Source organism: Scylla paramamosain, chromosome 31 (genome assembly GCF_035594125.1).
Source record: "Scylla paramamosain isolate STU-SP2022 chromosome 31, ASM3559412v1, whole genome shotgun sequence".
NCBI classification, from domain to species: Eukaryota; Metazoa; Arthropoda; class Malacostraca; order Decapoda; family Portunidae; genus Scylla; species Scylla paramamosain.
In genome coordinates, this window is record NC_087181.1 from 10,042,234 (window position 1) to 10,063,816 (window position 21,583).

At 44.2% G+C, this 21,583-nt stretch overlaps 1 protein-coding gene and 1 long non-coding RNA gene across 3 annotated transcripts in view; one reads left to right on the forward strand and one right to left on the reverse strand.

Moving 5' to 3' along the window:
• Positions 1–10: 10 nt before the first annotated feature.
• Positions 11–10,513, reverse strand: LOC135116450 (uncharacterized). 2 transcript variants are annotated; one of them, XM_064033924.1, is made up of 4 exons: positions 10,380–10,513; positions 4,039–4,186; positions 3,404–3,681; positions 11–704 (listed from the first exon to the last, which is right to left on the reverse strand). In XM_064033924.1, the coding sequence occupies exons 2-4, from the start codon at positions 4,177–4,179 to the stop codon at positions 272–274; spliced, it is 852 nt and encodes a 283-aa protein (XP_063889994.1). In that variant the 5' UTR covers positions 4,180–4,186; positions 10,380–10,513; the 3' UTR covers positions 11–271. The 2 variants fall into 2 exon arrangements, with proteins under 2 accessions (XP_063889994.1, XP_063889993.1); XM_064033923.1 differs by having other exon boundaries at positions 3,404–4,186.
• The window catches only part of LOC135116456 (uncharacterized), a 239,226-nt gene continuing 223,046 nt past the window's right edge, over positions 5,404–21,583 (forward strand). The window contains exon 1 of the long non-coding RNA XR_010276344.1: positions 5,404–9,506. This is a non-coding gene — a long non-coding RNA (uncharacterized LOC135116456). The remainder of the gene's footprint in view (positions 9,507–21,583) is intronic.

Consider the following 21,583-nt stretch of genomic DNA (forward strand, 5'->3'; position numbering starts at 1 on the left):
ATTAGAAAAGTTATGAAGACCACTTTTAATTTTTATTTTGTTTGTTCACTGAGCAAATAAGTTTTCCCTCAAAAATCACATTTGATGGACTGATGTATTGCAAGATTTTAATTTTATTTCAGTATAAAACCACATCAGCCAGTAATTCAGTGCTTAGTTTACATTTGCAAAAATGAGAATAAGTTGGCTCTATAAAACTGGAACATTTCATCTTCCCAACATGAGTTAATGAGACAAGAATGTCTCTGTGGTAAGATAAACCTGAAGTGTGCTAAGAGATGACACCGCGCTCTATCCATTCGTCCACTACAGAGAGAATGGTGGGATGCAGCAAAGGGTTCTCTTTCACCATGCGCTTCACTGCAGCTTGCCACTTCTCCTCATCACCAAACACAAAGGAATCCTCATCATTGGACACCATGCATGGGAGATACATGATGGCATATAACACTCCATAGAATCCCTTGTCAATGTATTCCTGCTTGAGTTCCTCCAGTGTGAAGGGCATAGCAATCTTCTTAGCATTCACGACACTGCTGAAGGAGTCGTAGTAGGTGGCTATGATGGTGTCAAAGTTTGCACGGCGCACCTTTCCTGTAACGTTGAGGTTGATGAAGTGATTCAGGTCGAGAGCTAAGGAGCAGACACGGGTGCCTTGCATGTCAAAGAGTACCACCTCCTCTGGCTGACCTGCTTCATCATACCTGCATAGGAGAAACAGACTATAAATTATATGACCAACTCTCTCTCTCTCTCACTCTCTATTTCTGAGGTCACACACATGTAAATACACAGCTTAAAAAGAAATCTGGGAAGATGCTGAAATACTGTAGTGACCTACGTTCCCCTTTATTCCAACTCATGGGGTGAGGAAGAATTCAAGAGAATGCTGGAAGACATAAGGGCATGTTTATCCAAGTTGCGGTAGGAAAATGAGGATGTACTAGTGATGGGAGATTTTAGTTGTAAAGAGGTAACTTGGGAAAGTTGGACCACAGAAGGTAGCGAGTCATCATGGGAAAACAAATTACTGGAGTTGGCTGTTAAAAATATTCTTACACAGTGGGTTAAAGAAGACACAAGATTCAGAGGAAATGAAATACCGTCAAGGCTGGATCTAATTTTTACAAAGAAATCATAGTAGAGAATTTAAAACACAAAAACTCAATAAATAAAAATGATCACACATTGATTCAGTTCTTAGTAATGGACAAAAACATCAGTATAAGGAAAGAAGACCATAGGAGAGAATGATTAAACTATAGTAAGACAAATTTTGGACAGCTCTGGAATGATTTCAGTGAAGTGTATTGTAACAAAGCATTTTAAATGGATGACACAGAAGAAAAGTAGACCACCTTCCTGGAGATTTATAATAAAGGAATGGAGAAATGGGTACCTGAGAAATCAATGGAAAATCTATTTAAGAGGGATTGGTATAACAAGAGATAAGCTATAGCTAGATTGGAGAAAGGAAAAGTATGGAATAAGTGGAAGAAAAAATAAGAGATATGACTCATGGACCAATTATATAAGAAAGAGGAACGAATTTCAAAATATGTAGAAGTGAGCAGAAGAATTATGAAAAGAATGTTGTAGATAAATGTGAAGCCCAATCAAAACTGTTTTATAGATTCATTAATGGAAAACTGAAGAGTAAAGAAGACATTAGCAGAGTAAAAGTTGGAGAAGAAATAGTCGAAGACCCAAAAGAGATGGCTGAAGTGTTCAACAGATGCTTTCACTCAGTGTTTACTAAGGAAAATTATTTTAGGGAAGAAAGGATAGCGATGGAAAATGGGACTGGTTTGAAAGAGGGAGTAACATTAACAGAAGTAAAGAATATGTTGGAAAAGTTGGATGTAAGTAAAGAAATGGGACCTGATGGTGTGTTGAACTGGATTCTAAAAAGAGTGCTGACCACAACTAGCCAAAGTGATGCACAATATAATCAACACCACCTTGTTGGAAGGAAGAGTACTGAAAAATTGGAAATGAGCAGATATTACCCCAATTCACAAGGCCGAAAGTAAAGAAGACCCATTAAACTATAGACCAGTATAGTTGACAAGTGTGGTAGCAAAGATTTACAAAAAGATCATCAAGAACAGATGGGTGAAATACCTGGAAGACAATAATGTTGTAACAGAGACAATTTGGATTCAGACAAGGATGATCTTGTGTAGCAAATTTGATAAGCTTCTACTCAAGAGTAACAGACATAGTCCAAGAGAGAGATGGATGGGCTCACTGGATATACTTAGACCTGAAAAAAGCATTTCATAAAGTACTGTAGAGAAGGCTAATATGGAAACTGAAAAATGTAGGAAGATTGGGAGGATCATTATTAAAATGGATAACTGACTTCCTGATGGACAGAAAAATGAGGGCAGAAGTCAGAGGCAATAAGTCAAAATGGAGACCAGTAATAAGTGTAGCTCTGCATGGATTGGTACTAGCACCAATTATGTTTGCAATATATGTAAACAACATGATGGAAGGGGTGGCAAGCTACATGAGTCTCTTTATTGATGATGCTAAAATTATGAGAAAGGTAACAAATGAAGAAGACTGTGAAGCTCTGAATCAAGACCTAATTAAGATAAATGAATGGTTGTTGAGGTGGAAGATGGAGTTTAATGCCAAGAAATGTAGTGTGGTGAAGTCTGGAAAAAGTGTGAGAAGAACAGAAAGCACCTTCTATATGAGAAATGAGAAAATTACTATAAAATCAGAAGAAAAAGAATCTGGGAGTAACTATTTCTAATAAAGTGTCATTTGTGAAGCATGTAAACAAAATCATAGGAGAAACATAATCTGCTGAGAAACATCAAGATGGCATTCTCCTACATTGATGAAGATATGTTAAAAAAAACTGATAACAGCAATGATATGTCCAAGAATGGACTAAGCAGCATTAGTGTGGTCACCAAGTTTGAAGAACATTAGAAAGCTAGAAAGAATTAAGAGAGCTGCAACTAAAATCCCTACAAGCCTAAGAGGGTACAGTTATGAAGAGGGGTTGATAAGATTGGGTTTGACTACATTGGAAAAAAAAAAAAAGGAGGGAAAGAGGTAATTTGATAGCACTACACAATATTGGAAGGGATGGAAAAGTTGGATAGGGATGATCTTGTGATACCAGATATTAAAGGTACCAGAGGACATGGAAGAAAACTGTTAAGGAATGTTTGCAGAAGAGACATCAAGAAACATAGCTTTCCTCACAGGAGCATAGCAGTGTGGAATGAACTTAATAATGAGACTGTGTGTGCCAAGACAGTCCATAAATTTAAAGAAAATTTGGATAAAAGTTGATATGGAGACAGGACAGCACGAGCCTAGTGTGGCTCTTGTCTTGTATTTCACAACTAGGTAAATACACACACACACACACACACACCTGAAAAACATATTGTTGATCCAAGGATCCCCATGGGTGATGACATCAAAAGGAGCTTTCCTCTCAAGCATCTGCTTGTACCTTGGCCACACCTCGGGCTTTACTCTTCTCAACCATGCTGTCACCTTCTCACAGTCTCCCATTTCTTTAAACATTGTCAGTCCAGTTTTCAGAAACTTGTCCATGAACCCACCCCAGTCAGATCCCCAGTTGAATGCATGTGTCCATTCCTTTTTGTAAAAGTCAAATTTTTCCGTGATGTCTTCAGTAAGCTTAGTCTGCAGAAGGAATGAAGCCGCATGAAGCTTACCAAGCACTTTCATTACAAGACAAGTGTGTGCCAAATCCAGCCCTAAAGCTTTATCTTTCATCAGATAGCCTTTTGCCTTCAAGTTTTCAAGGATTAACACCTCCTTTCCTTCTTGGAGGGAGATGTAGTAACACTTTGGGAAACTAAGTGGTTTCTCCTTCACCTCCTCCAGAACAGAAGACAGTGCAGGAATCACCTCTTGGTAAAATCTACTTTCCTGCACAAATATCAAACTTTGAAAATCACACGGCTGTATTTCACGTGTGTTACTTATTTTGGCTGCATAGCACACTTCTCCTTCCTTCCCTGCTGCCTCAAACTTCACCTTCAAGTTGAAAATGTTGGAAGTTGCACCATCAAGTTTAGAGGCTAGTGGCTCATGGCTCCAGGTAATGAGTCGGGCATGGCTGCCTTGGTCTCTCTGCAACACTTGCTGCACCTCCTTGTCTCCAATCCTCTTCATCATAGTCAGGCTGTAAGAAGGGAAGTCTTCAAGAGTTTCATTATTGTCATGACACGTTTATTTTTCTTAAGGCATTTCAAACAGTAACAAGTGATGATGGACATAAATTATGAAGATTCCAAGATGAAATGAGACTTCCCCTCAGCAAATAAACTACTGCTTCACCCTTGTTCAGTCACTAGCAAAGTTTTGAAGACAGTATAGTTTGTAAATAAGTCACAGGGTCTTCAGTCAGTGAGCAGGTGTGTTGGGTGGCTGTGTGATGTCATAAGAACATAGGAAATTAAGGAAAGCTGTAAGAAGCCATCAAGTCTACATGTGGCAGTCCCTGTATGGAACATATCTATTTCCACCTATCATCCCCATCCATAAATCTGTCTAATCCCCTTTTAAAGCTTCCTAATGACTCAGCACTAACAAGCTGATTGCTGAGTCCATTCCATTCATCTACCACTCTGAGAACCAATTCCTTCCTATCTCTTTCTTGAACCTAAATTTCTCAAGCTTTAACCCCTGATTTCTTGTTCTATCCTGATCTATCCTGTCATGAATATTTTGTCTGGGTGATGTTGGGTGAAAGGGGTGTGGAGCCATGGGTGAGTTGGATGGGTGTGAATGAGTGTATGGTGTGGGTTGAGTGAGTTGAGTGTGCTGGGGAAGTGTATACGAGTGCTGGTAGAGATGTGTTGTTTGGGTGTTTATGGATGTTTGTGGTATTATGGGTTTTTTTTTTTTTTAATGTAAGAAGGACACTGGCCAAGGGCAACAAAAATCAATAAAAAAAAATGCCCACTGAAATGCCAGTCCCGTAAAAGGGTCAAGGCAGTGGTCAAAAATTGGTGGATAAGTGTCTTGAAACCTCCCTCTTGAAGGAATTCAAGTCATAGGAGGGTGGAAATACAGAAGCAGGCAGGGAGTTCCAGAGTTTACCAGAGAAAGGGATGAATGATTGAGAATACTGGTTAACTCTTGCGTTATAGAGGTGGACAGAATAGGGGTGAGAGAAAGAAGAAAGTCTTGTGCAGCGAGGCCGCGCAAGGAGGGGAGGCATGCAGTTAGCAAGATCAGAAGAGCAGTTAGCATGAAAATAGCGGTAGAAGACAGCTAGATATGCAACATTGTGGCGGTGAGAGAGAGGCTGAAGACAGTCAGTTAGAGGAGAGGAGTTGATGAGACGAAAAGCTTTTGATTCCACCTTGTCTAGAAGAGCAGTATGAGTGGAACTACCCCAGACATGTGAAGCGTACTCCATACATGGACGGATAAGGCCCTTGTACAGAGTTAGCAGCTGGGGGGGTGAGAAAAATTGGCGGAGACGTCTCAGAACACCTAACTTCATAGAAGCTGTTTTAGCTAGAGATGAGATGTGAAGTTTCCAGTTCAGATTATAAGTAAAGGACAGACCGAGGATGTTCAGTGTAGAAGAGGGGGACAGTTGAGTGTCATTGAAGAAGAGGGGAGAGTTGTCTGGAAGGTTGTGTCGAGTTGATAGATGGAGGAATTGAGTTTTTGAGGCATTGAACAATACCAAGTTTGCTCTGCCCCAATCAGAAATTTTAGAAAGATCAGAAGTCAGGCGTTCTGTGGCTTCCCTGCGTGCTATGTTTACCTCCTGAAGGGTTGGACGTCTATGAAAAGACGTGGAAAAGTGCAGGGTGGTATCATCAGCGTAGGAATGGATAGGACAAGAAGTTTGGTTTAGGAGATCATTAATAAATAATAAGAAGAGAGTGGGTGACAGGACAGAACCCTGAGGAACACCACTGTTAATAGATTTAGGAGAAGAACAGTGACCATCTACCACAGCAGCAATAGAATGGTCAGAAAGGAAACTTGAGATGAAGTTACAGAGAGAAGGATAGAAACCGTAGGAGGGTAGTTTGGAAATCAAAGCTTTGTGCCAGACTCTATCAAAAGCTTTTGATATGTCCAAGGCAACAGCAAAAGTTTCACCAAAATCTCTAAAAGAGGATGACCAAGACTCAGTAAGGAAAGCCAGAAGATCACCAGTAGAGCGGCCTTGACGGAACCCATACTGGCGATCAGATAGAAGGTTGTGAAGTGATAGATGTTTAAGAATCTTCCTGTTGAGGATAGACTCAAAAACTTTAGATAGGCAGGAAATTAAAGCAATAGAACGGTAGTTTGAGGGATTAGAACGGTCACCCTTTTTAGGAACAGGTTGAATGTAGGCAAACTTCCAGCAAGAAGGAAAGGTAGATGTTGACAGACAGAGCTGAAAGAGTTTGACTAGGCAAGGTGCAAGCACGGAGGCACAGTTTTGGAGAACAATAGGAGGGACCCCATCAGGTCCATAAGCCTTCCGAGGGTTTAGGCCAGCGAGGGCAGGGAAAACATCATTGCGAAGAATTTTAATACGTGGCATGAAGTAGTCAGAGGGTGGAGGAGAGGGAGGAACAAGCCCAGAATCATCCAAGGTAGAGTTTTTAGCAAAGGTTTGAGCAAAGAGTTCAGCTTTAGAAATAGATGTGATAGCAGTGATGCCATCCGGTTGAAGTAGAGGAGGGAAAGAAGAAGAAGCAAAGTTATTGGAGATATTTTTGGCTAGATGCCAGAAATCAAGAGGGGAGTTACATCTTGAAAGGTTTTGACATTTTCTGTTAATGAAGGAGTTTTTGGCTAGTTGGAAAACAGACTTGGCATGGTTCCGGGCAGAAATATAAAGTGCATGAGATTCTGGTGATGGAAGGTTTAAGTACCTTTTGTGGGCCACCTCTCTATCATGTATAGCACGAGAACAAGCTGTGTTAAACCAAGGTTTAGAAGGTTTAGGACGAGAAAAAGAGTGAGGAATGTACGCCTCCATGCCAGACACTATCACCTATGTTATGCGCTCAGCACACAAAGACGGGTCTCTGACACGAAAGCAGTAGTCATTCCAAGGAAAATCAGCAAAATACCTCCTCAGGTCCCCCCAACTGGCAGAGGCAAAACGCCAGAGGCACCTTCGCTTAGGGGGATCCTGAGGAGGGATTGGAGTGATAGGACAAGATAAAGATATGAGATTGTGATCGGAGGAGCCCAACGGAGAAGAAAGGGTGACAGCATAAGCAGAAGGATTAGAGGTCAGGAAAAGGTCAAGAATGTTGGGCGTATCTCCAAGACGGTCAGGAATGCGAGTATGGTGTTGCACCAATTGCTCTAGGTCATGGAGGATAGCAAAGTTGTAGGCTAGTTCACCAGGATGGTCAGTGAAGGGAGAGGAAAGCCAAAGCTGGTGATGAATGATGAATGATGAATAGGTGTGGGTGAGTTCAAGTGATATTATGGGCTTGTTAGGTGGGTGTGGGTATGAAGTTAGGAATGTGTAATGTAATGAGTGTGATGTTTGGTCATGGGTGTATTGGCCATAAGTTTGTGAGGAATGGGTGTGTTGAGTGTTAATGTAAAGATTACACTATGTAACAAGATTTTATTTTTATCTTGTCCTTGGCCCCAAACCATAATTTTCCAGTTATTTCCATCTAAACAAACAAACAAAAAAAAAAAAAACTTAAAACTTTGCTTGTGTGGTTAGAAAAATGAATTTACATTTTTGCCTAATTTCATTATAGTATGGGTTACTATTGGTTTTCATATCAGGTAAAGACCTTTGCAAAATCTCAACTGCTTATCTGATTGCTATTGAAATGTTGCACATCAGTTAAAACAATGAAAGAAAGAATATAAAGTGCTCTAAAGATTTTTTATTTTAATAAGATTATTCTTGAACATACCAGATGTAGCAAGAAATTTCTCATATTTAGAAGAATTTGCTTACATTTCAGAAATCTTCTCAACTCTTCCAGAATGTTTTACTAAACACTTTAGAAGTTTCTACAACATTTTAGAAAATTCTATTCAATATAAACATTTCCAGAATATTCTAGAACTTTCTAGAATACAGCAGAAATATATAGAAGTATCAAAGATTTTCTAGAATCTACAAGAATTTTCTAGAATGATTCAGTATATTCTAAAATAGATTCAAGAATATTCTAGAAAGATTGAGAACATTCTAGAACACATTTTAGAAAGACTAATAATATTCTATAGTACTGTTTGACAATATAAAAATAGGGACTTGCAGACCACCAATCAGTTCTGCTTTTGCTGCCTTAGAAGACACATTACAAGAGGTGAAATGGCATCAAGAGGCTGCAGTCATTCTCCAGGTGCATTCTGCTACATATGTATTCAATTTTATCAAGACAAAAGCAAAGAAGTTATCTGTAACAGCATCTATAAAAAAAAAAGGTGGCATTTAGCTATTTTGAGGCAAAAAATCATTCTAAAGTCACAAAAGCAAAGTTTTATAGGAATAATGGATATTTTCTATTGTTTTGCAATGAAAAGAGTTGGAAAATAACATTTGCTTGTCAAAGACAAAAATCGTGTTACATAATGTTATTACTACATTTTGATAATATCATATGCCTTTGTTCGTCGGAAACAAGTCTTAACTAGAAGCTATAAAAAAATGTTGCATCAATAAATAATATAGCTGTTCTTAATCTGGGTTAAATATATACCATGTGATCGAAACATTAATGAATAAAAAGCATTGCTGATATATATTTCTGCAATAGTATATATGTACTGCACTTATAGAAACAAAAGTGAGACAGGAAAAAAATAATAAAGATAGGATTCCAGTAATAGCTGAGTTGATAAAATAGTGCCATCTGTGGTTCACAGCTCTGTAGAGTTGGACTTAATTATTCATAACGATCATCTCAGTGGTCCAAGAAGCGTTAAAACTATATCAACACTGTCTTGGGGCTCGTGCCCGTCAGTCGTGGGGGACATCAATAAAAGAAGCTACATTACAAAAATAAGAGTGTGCCATTGAAAGTGAGTCAAGCATAGTAATCTTCATGGCACCCTTGATACGGCGGTAGCAGGCGCTCACGTCGTCAATGTTGAGGTAAATGAGCAATTATACTCCATTAATGATTAATATTGAATTACTGTCGATAATGTAATGTCAGTTAGTGGCCGTCAGTCATAAAAGGAATTCCAGTCCGAGTACTAAACTGCGAATACAATGTAGGCATGTACAACAATATGTGACCACCTCTACGAAACCTAACTGAGGCTCCCAAAACCTGTGCCCGCGGCCCAGCACTGGTGGGAGACTCGCGGCGCGTGGGGGAAGAGGCTGCCCGCCGCCCTGCTCTCCTCTCTTCTACCATGAAGAAATTTTTAAAAATATATAGAAAATACGAGTGATTTTTAGTTCAGTGTGTGTCTATTACCCGTGTTGCAATTCGGAGGGAGCGTGAAGGTGCGCGTGGGCACACGCGCCGCCCGCAGGAAGCTGTAATAAGGTAATTGTTAATGAGAACACTTGTTTGGCTTACTGTTCGTTACTTTGACAGCTTTTTCTGTTGTTCATCTTGCGCCTTGAATATATATATATATATATATATATATATATATATATATATATATATATATATATATATATATATATATATATATATATATATATATATATGAAAATGCAGAAAATATAAAGTGAATTATTTCAGCATTCAGAAGGTACCACGCAGTTTCCTCGCCAGACTCACGCAAAAATTGATTTTCACTGCGTTGCACAGTGTTTATTCCATGATGTGCAAAAAGCCGCCTGTCTAAATGTTATGTTTGATGTTTCTCTCTCTCTCTCTCTCTCTCTCTCTCTCTCTCTCTCTCTCCAAAGAGTACTGTTCCGTGGTACTCATGGTGCAGGAGACCCGTGCTTCCTTGCATCATTTCGTCTTGCCACTTCTGCTACAGCTGGCAAACCCAACACGAGTAAGGCAATTGTTCAAAATAGTTAAATTCTTTTTCTAAAAGTGTGCATTATTCAATTTTGTTTATGATAAAAATTTTTGTTCTCTCTGACAGCACGGTACGTTTTCTTTAGTTGTGACATCTCCGCCTCGTGAATATAAATGAACACACTGATGCTGGACTGCAACATTCCCATCATGTCTCTGGCAGAGCTGAGGCGCACACAATATTTCCTGAGATTATAGAAACAATAATGGTAACAGCACCACCACCATAGCATTGAGCTGAGTGCTATCATGTTAAGCTACCCAGGGAGCAGCAGTGAGTGGCATACAACACCGACCCTTATCCTGGTGATGTGTTCCACACCACGGCCTCCTGAGCCTGTCAAGAGAAGGGTGTAAAGAGTGTTGGTGTTGCCGTACCTTATCGTTATGGCTACTGGCGGGAGGAACCGTGGCTGGAGATGCAATGAGGTAGAGTCTAAGCTCCCTCAGCACGCTCAGCTGTCAGGAGTTAGAGTTGCCAGATTCTCTTGAGTTACAAAGGCCACAATGATAGCAAAAGGCGATGAAATAGATCAAAATAAGACCCAACCATTTGTTTTTATATTATAGTTGAGTTACTATGATTTTAGGAAACAGCTGCGTCGAGTTTCAGTCACTTTACACAAATTTCATGTGATTGCGTAACATGACTACACGTCGTTAGTGAAATGACCGACACATATAACCCTGACTGATAATTCCCTTATAGATATCACCTAGTGACACTGAGACGTTGAAAATCAACGGAGGACGTGATGTAGCAATCAGTATTAAAGGCTGCATCCAAAATCATGGCTAGATATATGAAAGAGATGAAGGTAAATATTTTTTTCAGTAGATGCTGTTGATATAATGAGACAAAACGCGCCGCGGTGTATGGTCCCGACCAAGTACTGATGAGAGGTGTTCAAATGCTGCACTAAAAAAAAAAAAAAAAAAAAAAAAAAAAAAAAAAAAAAAACGCTTAATAGCAGACCTCATCACTTAACAAAACAGTAAATCGTCCCAAAGCCGATATCACAGTCAGCCAAACCAGATGCCGAGGGGGATGGCTGGAGTGTGGTCAGATGAGACTGGCTAAATACCAAACTTGACGCATTCTATCCTAGTATAGCGTAGGTGGTGTGGGTGATCTTCACGTATTCTCCAACAGATTCTTGTCCGGCATACGCAATCAGCTGAATGTTAATAAAGCTTCCTCGTAACTCCAAACTCCTCCCTCTTCACGCCAGTCTGATGTATTCTAGCTATAGAATATAGATATAATACAGATAGAATATAGATATATATAGAATATAGATAGAATATAGATAGGTGTATAGCTATAATATAGCTATACACTATATTAAATAGTGTAGGTGGTGTGGATGATCTTCACGGTATATAATCACTGACCGATTCTTGTCTGGCTTACGTTGTCAGCTGAATACCTATAAAGCTTCCTCTAGTTCCAGCCTCTTTCCTTTAAACTCCAATCATTCCTTTAACTCTAACCATTCATCTAGCTCCAGCCTCCTTCCTCTAAACTCCAACCATTCCTCTAACTCCAGCCTCCTTCCTCTAAACTCTAACCATTTCTCAAACTCCAGCCTCCTTCTTTTAAATTCCAACCGTTCCTCTAACTCCAGCCTCCTTCCTCTAAACTCCAACCATTCCTCTAACTCCAGCCTCCTTTCTTTAAACTCTAACCATTTGTCAAACTCCAGCCTCCTTCCTCTAAACTCCAACCGTTCCTCTAACTCCAGCCTCCTTCCTCTAAACTCCAACCATTCTTCTAACTCTAGCCTCCTTCCTTTAAATTCCAATCACTATTCTTCCAACTCCAGCCTCCCATAGTACCTCTAAACTCCCTCTTTTCCTTGATTTCAACTTCTTTCTGCTTTCTTAACTTCAATATCTTAGTGTTACTATCACGTCAGTTAGGTTGGTTCCTGACATCATGTAGTTAATTGTTATATACTCATCAGCATGCCAATTCTTTTCTCATGTAGCTTCCGTTATTTTCCAATGTTCTAATGTTTTATACTCAGTTCTTTTTCCGGCCCAATTTGATTGCCTTAACTGTTCCCGAAAATCACGCGTAAAACAATAAAAGAGACAGGTTATCGTGTTCCTTTGGGTCACGATGTCCTGCAGGAGATATGTAATAAGCAGCAGCCATTCAGTCGCTGCCTTGTGGTCTTGAAGCGGAGTTAGGCTTATAATCTCTCTCTCTCTCTCTCTCTCTCTCTCTCTCTCTCTCTCTCTCTCTCTCTCTCTCTCTCTCTCTCTCTCTCTCTCTCTAGTTTGGTTATGGATGAGAACAGAGGAAAAAGAGCTGCCTTGGGCCTCTCCTATCCTAGTGTGGCTGTTTTTTTGCTTGTCATCTCTCTCTCTCTCTCTCTCTCTCTCTCTCTCTCTCTCTCTCTCTCTCTCTCTCTCTCTCTCTCTCTCTCTCTCTCTCTCTCTCTCTCTCTCTTAGCCGTGTACGTTGAATCGCAATCGATCACTGTAGTTCAAGTTTTAATGAATCCAAAAGTTGCTTTAATTAGCACTGCGATCCGCCCCGATTAACTATACACAACTCGTACCAGAAGAACAAGTTTTGGACACTAAAATACGGCTTTGTTTACTATATGGTGTGTGTGTGTGTGTGTGTGTGTGTGTGTGTGTGTGTGTGTGTGTAGAAATTGACCTGGAGGCTCGTTTAGTAGCGTTTTGGCGAGAAGAAAAAGGAAGAGAAAGAGAAGGAAGAGGAGGAGCATGATGAGGATATAAAGACGAATAAGAAGATACAGGGGTGAGTCTGCTGCTCCCAAACTTCTGGACTGTTTTCGTCCTAAGTAGAGGCTGTGGAAGACGAACGCTGCTGTTGCCTGCGGATTATGCACGTCCACCTTTAGATCCCTTGACGGTAATCGCCTCGTCGGGAGAAAAGTGTTTGGGTGTCTTATTAAACTGACGGGGATTTACTATTGCTATTATTTGCTGGAGCGCCTTCCTGGAGGTGGTATAGCGAGTTATTAAAAAGCTGAGAATAGTGTGTGTGTGTGTGTGTGTGTGTGTGTGTGTGTGTGTGTGTGTGTGTGTGTGGAGGGAGTGAAAGAAGGAGGGAAGGCTCTTTTGGTATCAGTGTTATTTGGTCATGTGAGGGGGAATAAAAATCGTTGGTGTGACGCGCACACGAAGGGCTGCACGACTTTGTTTATGTGAACGACCAGTGCTGAAGTGACGGGAATGTGAGTGTACTTGTGGATTAATGATGTGCAGAGAGAGAGAGAGAGAGAGAGAGAGAGAGAGAGAGAGAGAGAGAGAGAGAGAGAGAGAGAGAGAGAGAGTACATTATATTCAGAATCGCGTCTCAACCTTACCAGCAACGAGGAACATTTTTGAAACTTCTGTCGTAAAGCCACTTCTTATCTCCGCCGTGTAATTCAAGTCTGAGGAATGCCGGCAGGGGAGGGGAAGAGGCTGAGGGGCGGGGAGGGAAGGGGGCAGGAAGGGGAGGTGATGGGCGAGGAGGCAGCTGAGGGGAGGATAGGAGGCTTGGCAAGGATAGTGAAGGAACTCGGGATACGTATGAGGTACAGGTGGCAGTCTAATGTGTATTGTTATTATTATTATTATTATTATTATTATTATTATTATTATTATTATTATTATTATTACTATTATTATTATTATTGTTACGCTCCATAACTCACACGCACGCACCCACACACAAGCACTCACACAGACACCCACACGCACCCACATACAATTACCCAAGCGCCTGTGGATACGTACATGAGCTGTAAGATGATAGTAAAGACCTGTGTTTACATGAAAAACTGCTGACCGAGTTCCATCCATATGACCCCTTTTTATGAGGGTCACAGGGGGCATGGCGCTGGGAATAACAACCGTCTTGTGGGGAAAGGGAGAGCCACGACACCCTGCGACGAAACGAGAACAGTAACAAGGTATCTCTGGTGGGCTGAGGCCGTGTGCTCAGATACCCCCACCTTCAAGAAGCCTCCTGCCAGCGTCTCCGTCAGTGCCTCTCGTAGGATCGACTCCGCGCCTCGTGTTCTGTCTTCAGACCCAAGGAGTAAGGACGCGTGCCCACGGGGCACTGGGGGACATTCCCCGTCGGCGCCTCCGTCACCCCGGGGGGTAGTTGGAATGTTTTGCAGAAATGAATAGTGTGCAACGAGCTAGGTCGACACCCTCAAGTGGAAGTGCCTCGAGTGCCGCACCTGCGGGCCATGCATGCAGTAGCCCACCGGCCCGAAGGGCGCCTGGGGTATCCTTCACCAACTGACCTTGACAGCGACCACCCCGACTAGCTTAACCGGTGACCTAGAGCCAGAACGCCTCTCCTGCACGCCCCTGCCGGCACCTGTGTCCAGGAAAGGCAGTGCAGTTGATGGTGGCTGATGGCTCATTCGCGTCCCGGCCACCACAGAAGCAAAATCACGTAGGGGGATGTACCATAGCCTAGCCAGTGACCCTGAGCCTCAACATCCCTCCTGCACGCCCCTGCCAGCACCTCTGTCCAGGGAAGGCAGTGCAGTTGACGGTGACAGACGGCTGGCTTGCGTACCGGCCACCACGGGAGCACCATCGTTGATGGTGATGTACCCTATCCTAGCTGGTGACCCTGAACCTCAACGCCCCTCCTGCGCGCCCCTGCCGACACCTCTGCCCAGGGAAGGCAGTGCAGTTAACTGTGGAGGAAGGCTCGCTCACGTTCCAGCCACTGCAGGAGCAACATCGTCGAGGATGATGTACTCTAGCTAAGGGATGATTGGGCAGGCGACCCTGGGGTCCCTATAGGGGGAGGACAATGGTTCGGCGCATGAGGAGGGGAATAAAGAACCCAGCTCTTGCCAGCAGGTGTGGCGTCTGTATCCGCTGTACAGTACCTGACCCGCATCCATCCCTGTTCACGCCCTTGGTTAGACAAGCCACTCAGATAATCTATACATGCCAACGGGGGACGCCTCCCAGGACGTGCCTCGGTACAGGGCCCACTGTGACTCCCATAGGCCCGGTAGGGCATCAAATATGCTAGGCCCAGCAGGGCATAAAACATGCTACGTTGAGAGACAGAGGTACCACAGGAGAGGACCAGCCAGAACGAGGGATAGACACGTCGAGGTGTGGACACACCCAGGCATAAACCGAGGTGTTGGGTCACAGCGAATGACCCGAGAAACTTGGTAGGTCCTCTTTACTAGGTGGTGGTAGGTAGGTGGAATGGGGCTGTGGAGGCTGGTAGTGGCGCCTCACCCCCCTTGGCTCCCGGAAAAGGGCACCTTGATAGGAACAACCCATCAAGAGGAAAAGAACTGCAGCGAGAGGGCGAGAGCTGTAGGTCACCATCTACCTGCCTTAACCCCCAACTGGAACACATCCTACGTTAGGTCCCTCCTTGGCGGCCCAATTATGCTACCAAACACCTTAGTGGTTTCCTCCTTAGAACATGACACCAGGCAATACTTTGTGAGCATGACTATGTGCATGGGTAGAGGGATGAACACCATTATTTTCAACAGATTGCAGGAGCACCGCAGGGCGTGGCCAAGTAATATGGATGCAAAGGGACCTCCTTCCCTTCTGTGCTGCCCGGCAGATGATACAAGAATGGATCAAACCCTTCGAGCTCCAATGTCGGTCCCACAGGTACGAGAAAGACGAGAAAGCAACCTGGTGCCGCCTGGCGATTGATCCCGAGGCAGAGATCTTCCTGGCGAATCTCCCAGACTTCTCCTGGACCCATTTGCAAAGGAGGCTTATCAAGAACTTCGGCACAACTCAACCCCACGACAACGCTCTGTCACGACTGCTGGATCTCACCTGGGGCAAAGAGACCGTTTGCGGCCTCACCAACTGAGAGTTCCTGCTGGTGAGCTAGGGGTTGCCTGACTTCTCTGGTGCAACCCATGGGCACCTTGCCTGAGAAGGCTTCCTCCAGGCAGTGGCCCCTGCACTAGGCCAACACTGGTGTCAAAACCCCAAGGCACCGTTGTTCAAACTGGTTGAGGATACCGAGCATCTGCTGGCTTTGACAGGTTCCTTCTCGACAGTAGGGAGCCCCCACATCGAGGTGTCATGGTCATTGGGATCCTTAACCTGGTCCCAGAATCGCACCTTGCTGCTGGTGCCCCAACTACTTCAGCCACTGCCACTTCAGACTCTGGTCCTGTGGCCCCAGCGCCACCTGCTCCCACTAACAACAGGAACACTCGATACCCAGGTCCCAACTCTGGGCAAGGAGATAGGAGGGACCGCTAGCGAGAGAAGCAGAACAGCACTGACCATGAGAGGTTCCAGTCTTATTTCCACCGCCTGGATGACGATCTGCAGAGCCTACCCAGCTGGCAAGTCGAGACGGACGGAGATGCGAGCAGAACTCCTGGCTGAGGCCTGGATGACCCAAGAAAAAGTCCATTCTAATAACACTGAACCGCACAGCAGGGAAGTGACCGCATGGCGGCGTCACCAAGCCTTCAACACAGAAGACATCTAGATACGTCGCCTAAGGTATGATCCGCCCATGACAGCCATATCACATCACAGGAGCCCCTGGTGGTGTCATCGGGTCTTCACTTTCTGCGGCCGAGGACGGCCTTTGTCACAGAAGGGGGGGGGGGTAATGTTACGCCCGAAGGGCGTAACATTACCGCCCCCCTTCTGTTTTCCAGTGCCATCCTTCACCAACTGACCTTCACAGCGACCAGGGGTGACCACCCCGACTAGCCTAGCCGGTGAACCAGAGCCACAACGCCCCTACTGCACGTCCTTGCCGGCACCTCTGTTCAGGGAAGGCAGTGCAGTTGACGGTGGCGGACGGCTCGCTCGGGTCCCGGCCACTGCGGGAGCAACATCGTGAAGGGGGATGAACCATAGCCTAGCCGGTGACCCTGAGCCTCGACGTCCCTCCTGTGCGCTCCTGCTTCACCTCTGCCCAAGAAAGGCAGTGCAGTTGATTGTGGAGGAAGGCTCGCTCACGTCCCGGCCACCGCGGGAACAACATCGTCGAGGATGATGTACCCTAGCTAAGGCGTGATTGGGCAGACTGACAGGCGACCCAGGGGGATTATCGGCCTAGAAGTGTAGAGTGTACACGTGCCTAACTTGACTCCTGGAGGTAGAGATGTCAGGAGTAAAAACATGCCAGGCCATTGGCCGACCGGATAGAACGTAGGTCAGTGGTGGGGGCGGCAACCCCTAAGGAGTCGCTGGTCCCCCGTTATCCCCGGTGGGGCGTAACAATTATTATTATTATTATTATTATTATTATTATTATTATTATCATTATTATCATTATTAATGTTGCTTCTACTACTCTTACTACTACTTCTACTACTATTACTACTACTACTACTACTACTACTATTACTACTACTGCTACTGCTACTACTACTACTACTACTACTACTACTACTACTACTACTAACTTCTACTACGTTGCGGTATAGTAATTACAAGTACTTTTACTACTACTGGTATTACTACTGGTGCTGGTACTGCCACTGCTATTACTACTACTTGTACTACTTCTACTACTACTACTACTACTACTACTACTACTACTACTACTACTACTACTACTACTACTACTACTGGTACTACTACTACTACTACTACTAACTTCTTCTACTACTACTACTACTACTACTACTACTACTACTACTACTACTACTACTACTACTAACTTCTACTTCTACTACTACTACTACTACTACTACTACTACTACTACTACTACTACTACTACTACTACTACTACACTACTACCACTACTACTACTGCTGCCATTACGTATTGAAACGTACCACACCAGCAGGCAAGGGGCGCCTTACATCGTTGCGGGGTTCGGGGCGTGTGTGTCGGGGAGAATGACTTTAATTGGGCGGCTGGGTACGGCTTCAGCTGTGACTCACTCGGTCACTCTCAGTGAGAACAATCACATAGAGCAGGGAGAGGAAAACACACTTTTCCTTATATCCATATGTTACACAACAGTACACAAGTCACCGTGCAATACATTCACGATACACAGGCACTCGCACCATCACAGTCATTCACACGCAAACTCTACTCGCACGTCTTGTCATGTCGCTGTCTCGATACTCTATATCCCTCAGTGCCACAGGGTGCCTCGCATCCTGCCTTCCATGTCACCATCACTGCCAGGCGACACTTAACTACACTTATTCTAGCTTGCAAGACATGAGTCATGCAAAGTATCAGCACTAGTAAGGATAATTGCTACTTATGCTAAACATGCACTCACGCTCACTGAACTACAATTAAACGGTACTGTATAACAGTTATTCCATGGTTAGCTAACCCTCACACACACACACACACACACACACACCACGTAGTGTAGTGGTTAGCACGCTCGAATCCCGGGCGCGGCGAGGCAAATGGGCGAGCCTCTTAATGTGTAGCCCCTGTTCATCTAACAGCAAGTAGGTACGGGATGTAACCCGAGGGGTTGTGACCTCGCTGTCCCGGTGTGTGGTGTGTCAGTGGTCTCAGTCCTACTCAAAGATCGGTCACTATGAGCTCTGAGCTCTTTCCGTAGGGGAACTGCTGGCTGGGTTACAGCAGACGACAGTAGGTGAATCACACACACTGACACTCCTATGACCTCAGGGCCTCAGAAGTCAACCTATAGGCTTGGGTCAACCTTCCTTCCATTAGCGCTGTAGATAATGGCGCCAGCCTCTGAACAACGAGTCACACAACGCCACTAGGTAAGTCACCCACACATGTACTCACATATGTAGTCATATGTACTCACATAATTATGTACTCATATGAGGCTACCTCATACACACAGTATGCTCATGTGCTCGTCTGTAGAGCTGCTACATGTACGCGTTCGTTACTCTATTATCATCACCAATAATCTTAAAGGTGTCCAATCTTATCATACAAATAATATTAAAACATTATATACATTCTTACTACACTGAGTTTACTGCGGGGATTAACCGGAGGCCCTGTCTTGGTAACGGCTCCTGAAACACGCAGCCTTCGTGTTCAAGTGTCCTCCCCCAAATCGTGTCACCACATTAAGATTTACTTGCATCCAACACGAGAAGATACGTAGACGGCTTCAACGCTAGAGGAGAAGAGGGAGGGAGAGGAGAGAAGAAAGCATAAGAGGACAGAAGAGATGGAATGAGGGAGAGAAGAGAGCGCAGGAGGATAGGGGCGGAGAGAAGAGAGCACAGGAGGACAGGAGGGAGGGAAGGGAGAAAAGAGTGCATGGGGACAGGAGAGATGGAAGGAGGGAGAGAAGAGAGCTCAGAACAGGAGGGAGGGAAGGAGGGAGAGAAGAGAGCACAGGAGGACAGGAGGGAGGGAAGAAGGGATAGAAAAGAGCGCATGAGGACAGGAGGGAGGAAACAAGAGAAAGGGAACACATTATGAGATCAGCGAGTCCCGTATGGTGTTAGCGGTGGTTATGGTGATGGGCCTTCCCGCACATCACACGAGGCCTTTTGAGTAACCGAGTTACCCCATGATTCACGAATCCTCACAGGTAACATATAGCTAGCGCCGCCTGGTTCTCTCACTCCGCGAATCTACATCCCATCAAATAGAGGGAGACGCAGTTGAGGTAGATATGAGGTGGGGCGTGATAGTGCCTCTCTGAACGGTGCAGGGGCACAGAGCTCGTCCCTTCAGACAGTGGGATAAGAAATGTCACCTGATGGCTGCGTGGGAAGCGTCTTGCAGGAGGAAGGCCAGGAAATGCTTGACTCTTGTTTGGGACACCTGTTGCTCCGCCTCATGGTTCTCCAAGCATGATACAAGACAGGGCCCGTGAAAGATCGTCACTCATAAAGATGAGGGATGAAGGAGTGTCTTTGAGTTAATATTTTCTCTACCGTACACACCATGCCCCCACCAATACATGCATTTTATACACGATATTCTCCTCTAAGCATAATAGAAGCTAGACGTGAAAGGACAGTCGTTCATGAAAGACTTGTCCTAAAATACAAGGTTCCAGCAGTCTGAGGTCAATATTATCTCTGTCCTATACCAGGTTCTTCCACACGACAGTCTCCTCTAAGCATTACATAAGCTAGACATGAGAAGGCAGTCGCCCATGATAAAGGCAGAGACTTGTCCTAAAATGCAAGGTTCCCGCAGTCTGAGGTCAGTATTTTCTTCTCTCCCGTATCAGAATCTTATACACCATATTTTCTAAGTATTACAGAAGCTGACAGACAAGAAAGGAGAGTCGTTCATAAAGAAGAGGGAAAGAGACTTGTCCTAAAATGCGAGGCTTCGGCAGTCTGAGTTTAATATTTTCTCTGCCCACATACTTATACACCATATTGTCCTCTAAGTATTACAGAAGCTGACAGACATGAAAGGACAGTCGCTCACGAGGAAAAGAGAAAAAAGACTTGGCCTGGAATTCAAGGTGCCAGCAGTCTACGGTTAGTATTCCTTGTGCCCCCATACCAGAGCCTCGGAAATGCATCTTTCAGCGCGAGGCGACAGACGGGCAACACCCTTCCCGCCCAGACGCGTCCACGCATTCTCAGGTTCCGGGAAATTCGAATTAAGTATATGCTGATATGCAAATGTGTCCCCGATTGCAGGGGACCAGCAGCCAGCCGTGTGGAAAATTTGGCCACAATATTGAAAAAGCCGCAGGCGGAGGAGACCAATTTGAGGGCGAAGCGGAACTTGCTAGGTATCGGAGTCATATGAAATGAGACAGCGATGAAAAAGTGAGAGACTACGGTCTCTCTCTCTCTCTCTCTCTCTCTCTCTCTCTCTCTCTCTCTCTCTCTCTCTCTCTCTGAGTTGATTTATAGAGAATTTTCGCTTCCGTTAAGCAGAGAGAGAGAGAGAGAGAGAGAGAGAGAGAGAGAGAGAGAGAGAGAGAGAGAGAGAGAGAAAATACAGATACCAACTTGGTCTTCTTGCTTTAATCTGCGCCTCGCCCGTGATGGGAAGAAGTTTGGAGTCCTAGCCAAGTTTCTGAGGCGAATATTGTTACTCGTGTGGACAAATTACTGGGGAGGAGGTGCTGGGACGGTACTGGCTAGGGGCGGTGCTGACCAGGACAGTGCTGAGACTGGAGCTGACTGGCCATGCGTGGTGTTGACTAGAGTGGTGCTGACAACAGGGTGTGTTTGTAAGGGGGGGTGTAGATTACGTGCTGCGGCGGTGCTGATTAGAGGGGTGCTAATTAAGGCGTTAATTAGAGTGATGGTGACTACAGAGGTGTCTTTGGTAAGGTTGCATATTTGCTTGGGAGAGTCAATTGTAACTTGATAAATATAACGCCAACCATATGCTATAACAAATTCTTTAAAAATCTATGACCTCGAGTGAGTATTACAAATGTGGTGATGGTAGTTTGTTGTTAAAGTTGCTTCGTAGTGTTTTATAAAGCTAGCAAGAAGCGATAAATTGTTCAATGTCCAGTCCTGCTCTGGTTTATTGCTGAGTAAACCCTTGGAGAAATGTACAAAAGTAATCTGATACCTTACTTATCACAGTAAGTAAGCTTTGACATGCATGTGTGTGTGTGTGTGTGTGTGTGTGTGTGTGTGTGTGTGTGTGTGTGTGTGTG